This window comes from Opisthorchis viverrini, assembly GCF_000715545.1.
Source record: "Opisthorchis viverrini unplaced genomic scaffold opera_v5_245, whole genome shotgun sequence".
NCBI lineage: Eukaryota > Metazoa > Platyhelminthes > Trematoda > Opisthorchiida > Opisthorchiidae > Opisthorchis > Opisthorchis viverrini.
This window is the reverse complement of record NW_008751904.1, coordinates 304268-315649: the sequence shown is the minus strand read 5'-3', so window position 1 is coordinate 315649 and position 11382 is coordinate 304268. Positions and strand designations below refer to the sequence as shown.

At 45.0% G+C, this 11382-nt stretch overlaps 1 protein-coding gene across 1 annotated transcript in view; it reads right to left on the bottom strand.

Moving 5' to 3' along the window:
* Window positions 1-9080, bottom strand: part of T265_08966 (hypothetical protein) — a gene marked incomplete at both ends in the record, with an annotated part of 20449 nt that extends 11369 nt beyond the window's left edge. The window contains 4 exons of the mRNA XM_009174913.1: window positions 245-373; window positions 1167-1321; window positions 3278-3462; window positions 8871-9080. Of these exons, the coding sequence (XP_009173177.1) occupies window positions 245-373; window positions 1167-1321; window positions 3278-3462; window positions 8871-8988 (587 nt within the window). The remainder of the gene's footprint in view (window positions 1-244; window positions 374-1166; window positions 1322-3277; window positions 3463-8870) is intronic.
* Between the last annotated feature and the right edge of the window lie 2302 nt (window positions 9081-11382).

The window sequence follows — 11382 nt, the reverse complement described above, 5'->3', positions numbered from 1 at the left end:
AAGGAAGCACGAGGGCTGGGATACTGTCAAGTTGCCCAAGCCTAGACAGGGGAAGTTGAGAGGCAGAGGTCGGGTTCGAACCACGGACCTTCCGGTCAATAAAGTCGCGATCTAACCACTAAACCAAAATCAAACTCCCGTCAAAGTATCATTTAGATCAAACTATACCGAACTACGACACACACGCAACTAAGCAGATAGGAAGTGAGATCAATTCGAATGTTAAGGGTATAGAGAAGCTTACCGGAATATGGTTGAGTTTAAGTCGAAGGGATACTCGACAATTCCTGTGGTGGGTACCCGAACGCGTAGAATGTCTTGCAACGTGGGCAAATAGTCAGGTTGGGAGACTCGATCAAGGTTATCAAGATAGCTGCAAGTGAGGAAATGTTTTGGAAAGTAATGAAAACCCAACATTTTCACCTACAAAACTGCTAACAACTGTTCCTATGGGCAGAAAAGCGTTGTCCCCTAGGGGGTTTAGGACTTAGCATTACAACATCCGTGAGGACCATTTTTAGCCACGAGAACTGTGCAGCGGTGCTGTCACATTTCATTTGTAGACAAGAAAAGTCCACAGAACGATTTTCTGTAGACCAGAGCACTGGAAGCAGAGCATCGGTTCAACGTTCAAATTACTAGGTCCGTATAACAAATCTAACTGATTTCGATGCACTGTTCAATTTTGACTGACATATGCGACGGGCGTGAACGAAGTCGGGCACCCGGGGCAGCTGGACTGATAACTATGCAGATCAAATTTTAAGCTAAAAAACGGTTCGCCCCTTGCTAACATCCCACCGATAGAGTGAGAGATGAAACTCTCGTCTGACATCTAACAATGTGGGGTCCTCAAATAAGGGTTTTCCGTATACTCTTACGCACCCAAAGAAGTCGGTTCACGGCGTTTTAGGAATAGATTGTGCTCAGCGGTATGAGTTCTGAATGACGAATCTGTGGTTCAATACGTGGATGAAATACTTTTCGGTAAAATGGAGCAAGAAAACTACGTCGTGAATGCCGTAGCTCGCCTTCACTGATTTTCAACATATCTTAGAAAGCTTATTAGCTGGTTTTCCGTTGACTCTAGAACAGGAGAAAAAATCACAAACCAAGAACATCCGAAAAATTTGGTGTGGCGACAAGTTACAGGCTTCTCAACGTACTATTTGGCGGAGTCAGTTAGCTGGTACTCTCGGCGTCGATCATAGCATTCCATGATGCCAGGATCTTCCCACAAGGACCGAATAGCCACAACATGCTGGGGGTCCATGGTTGTGACTGACTCGTAGTCAACTTCTCGGATGGTTTCTGCATGTGCCTGCGGAAGGTCAAGACACGGCGTAAAGCCAAGTTATTACCAAGCCGAATGACGAACGAACTGTACAAATGGAGCTGGTAGCCAGTGAAAGTCACGCTGTGGTTCAAGTTGTATCGAGCTGCACAAGAATGAGGCATTGTTCCGGACGAAACAAGAGAATGGGTGTTACTTGAAACAATCACATAAAACGCCAGTGTTTGTACCATTCTCATACTATGGTATTTGCAGCCCCTAGTGACCCAGGTGACACACTGGATCTCTTTTGAGACCTAAGTATCAAGAATAAATCGAACACGATCGATGAGATATTCAGGCGATCACAAATACTGGGAGGCAGTTTACATAATGACCGTATCCATAGCGGTTACCTGATATAAAACTTCTAACCACAGATACATTGAGTCCCATCAACCGTCCAGCTTCTGCAAACGATTTCCTGGATTAATACACCTATTTGCAAACTACAAGTGACTGAATTGAACTACCCTTGCTTCATAATCAGTAAAACAGATCTCATGCAAGAGTGTTTCACAGCCCTGCAGCCAAAACACCTTCGCAGTTAGCCATCGCTTCTCTCATGAATAAGCAAACTATCACAGATTAGACAGACATGGCAAAGCGTCATTTGGATGTGGTATTTTTTGCTGGCATGCACTTCGTTGGATGCAAAGGGGATGAAACTCTCTAAAGTTGTTCAAGTCTGAACAAGATTCGTCGAAATGTTGGGCTGGACTCGGACTACACATTCCGGTAGCGATAATAATAAATATAATCATTCATCTATAACACCGTTTCGCTGCATAACTGTCGTGCCACGCAAAGGAAGTACAAAGGTTGAGATAGTGCTTGGTTGCCCAAGCTTAGTATCGAGCTGCACAAGAATGAGGCATTGTTCCGGACGAACCAAGGACATTCCGGTCAGTAAGTTCGTGCATTAACCACTAAGCTATCCCGAGCTCAGTCTCGTCACGAACCCCCATTTGTACATCGTGGAATCTTAGAGTTGCTCGTCGTTTTTGGCGACGAAAATTAAACCACGTTAACGACGTGCACCAACTGATACCGACTGCAGTTCTGCAGTGACCTTCTAGTCGGATAATCTGAGTGGGTCGTCGGGAGTATAACTGTCCAGACTGTGCTAGGTTACAACCAGACCCTTCACTGTGGATTCTTCAGGGTTTTCATTAAAAAAAATTTGGTGTTGTCAACTCTGTTGCTCTCATGGTAGGGATATTATAGCCATAGATGAAGGTCAATCTAGTGGTAAACTCAAGTCCGAACGACAGGTTTGCCATCACTTTCACGACGTCCAACACCCATGAGCAAACAGACTCAAAAACAACGTTTTCAAACACAGCTGCATATATGAGTTTGCAAGTAACCGCCGTGGAAATAACGGGTTAGAAGCGGTTTGAAAAGGGTGTCGGCCCCGGAGGATATGCAACATATTACAGATATGACAAGACTAATACATCCAGGAAACAATTATCCCATGTGTTGTGTCTCTCAGAAAGACGATTGGCAATTTTAATCCATTGAAGTATGGGGGCTGAATATGGGTTCCGATTTTAAACGCAGGCCTTAAGACTCCTGGAAGGCACCCAATCTTGGTGGCGATAGACAGACTGGCTAACGGTGAGGAGGACTGATAAAAAAACGATCGCAAACATTTACCCGGGGTTGAGCTGCTTATAGAAGTATAGAGTACATAAATCATGGACGGTGTCTGAAGCTGCCTTTTCACTGCGCGATAAGGGGTTTACGGAGGAGAGCTAGCACCACAACCAGAGACCTCAAAGCTAGTGTGTAGGAAGCATCGGAAATCTGTTCCTACAAGTATACAACTGTGGGCACATCGACAGACGGCCAAAGTAGGACAAACTCTAGTTTAGAGAGAATTGGAACTAAATCCGTTTGAGCAAATGGGATAAAAGACAGCACTCTCATGAAGCTTACTTGGTTAGCCGGGTTCTCATAGGATATTTTCAAAGTCTCCATCGCACGTATCATGGTGAACATTGCCATGTAGATGTTTTGGTACACCAGCTTGATGAACGTGCGTCGTTCCTCATCGGAGTAGCCAGCGCCGTGAATGATCCGCATTTGTTTAATGAATGTGCTTTTTCCAGACTCCCCGGTTCCTGAAGGAGGGTCAAGTAAACGAAAAACTGACAACTCAATTGTTCTAGAGGTATTATTTTTTTGAGGGGAGTGTTGGCAGTTCATGTTGTGTAAATGTTTCGTTGACTAAGCTAGACAGTTCGACTGCAGACGATTCGTCATCAGTTGAGGTGAAATCATCCGTATGGAATAGGATAGCGCTGTACAGTTTTCTTGATGTGTCTACACACTAGCCCACTGCTAAACAACGATGCAACGCTAGCTAGCTAGACACTGACGATGCCAAGTCAAATGGTAACGAAAGGTTTTCAATTGCTCAACTCAAAAAACAGACGAACATCCAGAATAATCCACTGCCTAATACTATGAAATGCAAGTGTTTGAGGATGCTGCGTAAAATTTAAGCTGCTATTTTTTACATTTCAGCTTCCATGCCGTTGGTTTTAGTCGGGTAATTCCAAACTATCGGGCCTTCGTTGATCACTTGAGTAGATGAATACTTAAGTAAATCACAATTAATGCTGGCGAAACCAGCTACTCACACAGCCACGAGAAAGGGTACTCAACTACGGCTATCCTCCTTCCAAGTGGTTGCCAATCAGCCCGTAGGAGTCACGACGGAAAATATGATCAAGGGATTGATCAAGGTGTCGTGAATAGACCCTTCTCAACCAAAGCTAGAACCTTACTAAGAGCCAAACTGAGCCGAGTAAAGGCCGGTGGGCCAGTACTGGTGAAAAATAAAGAGCTGACTGACTCGGATAGCATCTATCGGGATATGCGTACCAACGACTTCACAGCTCCTATAAGTGGCAAAGAGATTCGTAGGAAACGATGCAACAACTAAGTATACAGTCGATTCGTTGAAGATTAAGCACCCTGTCGGGATATTTTGTCATAAGCCCAATATAAGTTCGGGTGTCACTCATGGGTGATCTGTTGGTCTATATCTGTAATCGGACTTCCAGGAAGCGTTTTGATCAAAAATGTTTAAGGAACTGACAGAGAAGCTTTAAGGAACGCGTCAATAACAAAGATAAAGAGGAATGGTCTGAAACAGCAACTTTGTCTTACGCCAGTAGACATGCCGAAGTTGGGGGAAGCTTGTTGCATATCTGCAATCGCCCACAGGAGTTTGCACAGAGTGGCTCTATAAGGGATGAAGATTTAGGAGGGACAATTCTGTTCGCCATGGTGTGTGATGACCGGAGTCGAGAACACTCCTAAGGTCAAGAACAGTGACCGAAAGGGTGTTGCCGTTCGAGAACTTGTTTCAAAGTAGAGATACAGTTATCGCATCCACGACTTCAGCTAAACCTAGGTTGATTCTTACGGAATTCTTCCCTGATAGTCGATAAGCCTGCTCTGGATAAAGCCAGGAAACACCTTGGAGACTACGGATACAATGCTGATGTCAGTGGCCTGCGCATGATGCCCTTATGCCCTTTTTGGAGATTCGAATCTATTCCATTGGTTTCATGTTTTCCTGTGTTCCAGGGTATGCCCTTATGCCCTTTTTGGAGATTCGAACCTATTCCATTGGTTTCATGTTTTCCTGGATTCCAGGGTGCATTCGATTCGGGTGACCGATCTGTTCTTCTTGATACACTTGGCCACCAAGGGTGCCCGGGAAGTTCGTGAGCATAATAAGTTCTTGGTATTATCAGACTTCCAGACACGTGAGTTTACGGCGAGCTCTACATAAGCTTCCGTACACAAACTAGTGTCCGTCAGGGATGCCCACTCTATACATTTCTATTTAACTTCTTGATCGATGAAATAATGAGGAACGCTGGAGGGTCTCCAAAACCCCGATGTTCAAATATTCTGTGACGAAAACCTTGTCGGTCTGGAATACGCGGACAATATTCTCCACGTCTTCGAAGAGAAGGCACAGGTGTTTTTTGATGAGCTGAGTAAAGTCATTCCGTCCTTTGTTATGCACATTGCACTCACTAAGTGTAATGTCCTGCTCCTTGACATGCAGTTACTGAACGAGCCACTTACAATCCAGAAGGAGGCACTGGAAGTTGTGGAGCATTTTACGTATCTTGGAAGTTGTATTAGTTCCAACTGTAGTGTGACGAATGAGGGGAATGCACGAATCTGCAAGGCTCGGGTCGCGTTTGCTAAGTTGAGACATCTATGGTGTCAGAAGGGTGTTTCCTTGAATCTCAAGGGATGTGTGCATCAAGCTACAGTACGGGCTGTTTTGTTGTATGCCTGTGAGACTTGACCTCTTCGAGGAGCAGAAATCAGACATCTTCAGGCTCTTTAAAACAGTGTACCTATTCTTATTACAGCCAACATCTTTTATGCAGTTGGTCCAGTTGGCTGAAATAGGGCTCGGTTGTCTCCTGCTTGTCCATTCAACACCTATGGTTTCTTCTACTAGGTTGCTTCGTGGATAGAGGTCCGGAAGCAGTCTCATGGCCCACCAGGTTCGCGGTTGGACAGGCACGACAAATTGGTAGTATTGGTAGTATTACATCGACCATTGCTGCCTAACGCCAAGGCTTTCGTTGAAGACTCTACTCGTCATCCCGTGGAGGTCCGATCGTCCTGGCAGTAGCCATATCGTCAGTTAAACTTCAGTATTACAAGTGTGCTGTCAATGATGTTGAACTGATAGCCACATGGTTCAAATGAGTTGATAACTACCCTACAGTTGGTGGCTTCCAATTAACTCACTGTGAGGGTTGGTACCAAAAGTTCGTACTCGGGGGGGGGGGGACTAATTATCTTCAGTGCGCAATTGAAGTCACTTCCCATTATCTGTAGGGTGAGCGCCGACTCTGAATCCACCCCCAATCGCGCTTAGTCCCGAATTAGTCGACCAACTCGGGTGTTCATATCACTCACCAGGATGACTACATCTGACCGGAACAATCCTGATGAAAAGCATATTTCTCAGCTTCGGAACTGCAGACTTCTGTGGTATACTCTGATATCACAAATAAACACTGTTGCCACATCGAACTGCCTTGGCGCTGGTCGAACCATACACCTCTAGTCCTTCGGCCAGGACCGGCTGCAACTAACACGCCATAGACACTACAGGCCACAGCAGCCGGAGCTCTACACACTTCGAGTAAAGCGTGGAATATCGGAGCGTTTCAAGGTGTAGGGCCGAACAGGGGTCTTGCATGTGTAATTCGGAGGCACAACATACCGCGACAGAAAAAGACAAAGTTTCAAACAGAGATGCCGGTTGCTTAATTTGACAGTGTACGAACAGTGAAAGATACAAAGTGGATCAGATCTTTTGGACTTTGCAGGAAATTGCCTTGATTGATTTTACTGGGCGGCAATTTAGACACGCAAGTGGTTAAGGGACTGGCTGATGGATTGGACGCAGCGGATAAATTATTGATAAATCGTTCAGCTGTAATACCCTTTCGGTGCCTAGCTGCTATGCCACTCGAAGGAAGCACGAGGGCTGGGATACTGCCAGGTTTCCCAAGCCTAGATAGGGGAAGTCGAGAGGCAGAGGTCGGGTTCGAACCACGGACATTCCGGTCAGCAAATTCGCGCTCTAACCACTTGAGTCATCCCGCCTTCCGATCTAGATATGTACCCGGACACTTCAAATAATGGTTGTAAATGGCACAAGGACATGTTGTCATACGGTCGTTCGCAAAAAGGTATTCCGGAAGTTTTCACACTTCTCGTTACTGCTACCGTGCGCACGATTTGTGAGTATGGTAAGTCCGCTGACTTTCCTACACATCAGTGTGCAGTGAAACCAAATCTCCAGTAGCGAGGCTCCAAGTGTGCCTCAGCCCTACATGAATTACCTTAGAGAGTCGTTTGTTGGGTTGTCGTCTTCGTCGTGGCGATTAAAATCCATACATTCGTCGAACTCAACAACACCGACTCGACAAACGTCGGATAAAACTGTTCAGAATGAATTCGCGTGCACATCCGGATATTGCACTATCCATCCAGACGGAAGACTGGAATTGCTTGCCGAACTATATTATCGATAATGATCTCATTGTAAACACCAAACGTTTCCTACCTGTTTCGCCAGATTGTTCACGTCGGGATTCACCACTGTGGTGATCCGTGGAGTAAGGAAACTTAAACGGGATATCTTTTCAGTGCACAATGAAATCAATGGATGATCCATCACAATCGTTTCGCGACCGATAGTATATCTTTGATAATTATGATATGAGCAGAAGTAGGAAGTTTATCGCCACGAATGAGTAAATCTTTTTTCTCCCAAATTACTTGGGTTGACGTTAGTTCGCAAAACCGATGATTCCGACGGGGATTCATCAGATTTACACAGGTGAACTTAATCAAAAAGGAATGTTTGAAACATGGGCAGAATGTAGGTATTCGATGTGCATGACGAATGAAACAGGTCCCAGACAAAATCTTTGAAAAAGGCTACCGATCGCTTCTACCGGACCGAAAAACCCGGATGACACGTGCGGTTTAGTACCTATGAATCAGAGTTATAGAATAAAAAAATAACCATTCACCTGTAATCCTTTTTCGGTGTCTGTGAATAATAGTAATAGTAATAATCCTTCAGATGTAACACCCTTCGACGCCCATGTGCCATGCTATCCAAAAGCACGAGGGCTGTTACTGCCAGCTTGCCTCAGCCTAGCTAGAAGCAGCCTGGATGCAGAGGCTGGGTTCGAACAACGAACCTCCAGTTTGGTAAATTAGCGCTTTGACCATCGCACTACCTCGAGCTCAGTTACCGAAACCAGCGGATATTTTGCCCTACACCTACACCGTAAATGCGTGGTTCGGCGGCGGGTTGTTCGATCAAAAAGCTACCATTCAAGTAAAAGGATGGCGCGTCAATAACGTGATGTCGACCACATCCCCAATATATTTGATTAGTGGATCCCTAAGGAATGAACTTATACACCCGATTTCATGTGAGCAGTTTACACATCGCCCCTAAGTGTTACGAAAAGCCAGTTCAATGCACATGTAGATGCAGATGCTATTACCACAACTTCGTAAGCAATTTCTCGTCAGTTCGTCCCAAACGAATTGGACCTGCACGATAAATACCTCATTTTCGACTGCATAGTTATACATTGTCGCCGAATGGCGCTTTAGATATCGCTGATTTGTGTCAAAAACGCTCTCATCACACGCATGTAGAGACCGTGTAAGTCACCGAGGATTATATTTAAAAAACGTTACACCTTAGGCAAAGAGGGAGTGCGACTGGAACAAACACTTGGAAACGCTGTTGTAGTGCATATGAACCAAATTAATGTTCTATTTGTTGTTGAAATCCTACGGAGCCTTTTATGAACTCCTCATAGTCACAAAAATAAAAATCGAAAAGTTGTGGTAATAGTGATATTCGTAGCCAATAACGCAGGCACTGAAGTGTTACGACAAAGAAAGGAAAACATACTTATCTGGAAGTTAAAGTTATTTAACTCACCCAAAAGGAGGAGTTTGAATTCCCGACGAGCATCCTTTTTATCGCGTTTTAGTTGTTTCTCAATTTCTTTGTTGATTCTGTTTTGCTCTTTGTATTCCTCACTTCGGCAGCAGAACATCTATAAATCAGGCGCCTGCTCAAATATCCTGACAGGCGGGGGACCCACAGCAAGCCCAGACCTCACCCGAACAGCGCGCCTACCAATGCCGGCCGGTGGCAGTAAGTAAAAGTGAGTGATGCATCCAAACAAAAATGGTACACAGGCTACGTATGCTTTATGGGTGTCTGCGTTAACTGGTGGAATATGGCCTAGTCACGATGCTTGTTGCGGCAGCGCAATGCCATGCCGTTGGTGCTGATGCACCCGTCGCTGGAACCTGATCCTGGTACGGATTACTAGCCAGACTCGCGGATTTCCCGCAGTTTCCGTATAGGAGCTGTTTCACAGTGGTCCACGTGTCGTTCTGAAAATAGGCAGCAATACTAAACGTTTCGTACCTCAGTCATAACCCAGCTTTGGCCCTCAAACAAACAAGTCCCCACATGTTTACTCACCAAAATAATTGCGCTGATAGACTTACTGGTAAATGCATTATTATACGGTAATCAGCCCACCAGATAAGCCTTCTGTGTCGGTTGTATACTTGCCGTTATGCTCGCCTGAAACATGCAACATTGCTTTACGTTTTCTCAACGCCGGGCGACTGACGAATCACAAAGGAACAACCCAGATGTGCTTTGCTATGTTCCGGGTTGGAGAGTGAACAACTGTAGAAGGCAGGTTATTCCGCACACTGGTAAAACTCCCCCTAAAAGAAGCGCGTGCTCTGATCTTGAAACTATTCCAGTCACCCCTGCCATGTACTGGTGAAATAAACTGTGAGTAACAACATATCAACCCTTGCTCAAGTAAAGCGCAATTGAATACCAGGCCATCTCGGAGGCAACGAAAGTCGAATGAAAAGCGCTCAAGGATTTATGGATAAGTTTCACGATAAAAGGACTTGCAGCAAGAGTCTGTCTTGTAGCAGCCCATTGTACACGCCAGTAATGGTCAAATCTTTCGTGTCCCGAGTAGACGATTTTGTTGAGCCTTTAAAGAAGCTATCTAACGTGATCCCCGTCTAGCATTTGGAAGGTATCTAAAGTGATAAAAGGGTAGATGCGCCGAATCATCCCAAGAAGGATGAAAGCTTTTTGAGCCACTTTGCCGCGATGGGTAGGGGCACGCCTGACGATAATCAGATACCTTAGTGTTTTTAATTAAGCTTCGTAATATCTCCGGTCTACTTTCATCATCCACGACAAAGGAGTTTGCGCAATCTATACTTCGAACGATATGTGGGAACGCTTTTCTTTGTTTAGGATAAGAACTCAGACAAGTATCCACTGCTTTACGTCATCGGCATCCACTCGCGGAATCTTCGCATAGGAACACGTGGGCTTGAGTTTGTAGTGTCTGTAATCCGTTGTCACATTTACCATTCTTCCTGAACGTGAACCACACTTTGTAACTTCGTTCACATTGTATCATGACGTTTGTTTTAATGTTACGAATACACAATTTTCCGGTGCGACCTGCTGACTTCTTGCTGAACGAGCGTATTTACGCTCCGTTGAACTGTTTGTTGACTGCTGAACCAGTGGGACCAAATCTCTGTGTTTGTGTCAACTGTTGAACGTCACAATAAATCCCTGTGACATTTTTTAGCCGTGAATAATTTTCCTACCGTGGAATATATCACGCACGCGGAACCATCTGTGGGAAATTCCGACAAGTGAATATTTCCTTTCACAGCCAGTTACTGCATTTGGATTGGTGTAGTGGACTATTGGATCTACACATTCGTGAGTCCCTATTTGGCTTCTCATTCCTTTCCTATTGTGATTTTGTGAATTTGTATTGGTTATTTTGCTTGTTAATTTATCCGAGCACGCTGATAAGGTCCTAGTCCGCCACATAATTGGTGAGCCCGAATCATTCCTTAATTTTTTATGCTTTATTATATTATTTTCCAAATCAGCATGACTTCTGAGCAGACACAGACACCCAAAATAGACAATGTTGTTTACGTTAAGTTGCCTGAATCCAATGCACTTGATCCGAGGTTATGGTTCGCCCTACTTGGGGCCATTTTTGAATCGCGTCGCATCACCTCGAAGACCAGCAGATACAATTATGTAATAGGATACTTACCAGACTTCGTTGCCTGAGAAGTCTCTGATTTAATATACACCCGACCGCCCACCGATCCCTACGATGCTCTCAAAGCAGCTATCATTTCTCGTACCGCTTCCAGCGATGAGCAGAATCTGCGGAAGCTTCTCTCCGGTGTTGACGTCGGCGATAAAACACCGTCACAACATCTCCGCCACATGATGCACCTTCAAGGTAAGCATCCGGTCAACGACGCGGTTTTGAAAGAACGTTGGCAACAAAGCCTGCCCATCGAAGTCCGTAAAGTCATTTCTGTCATCGAGCAGGATTCTTCCTTAGCGAGGCTAGCCGAGG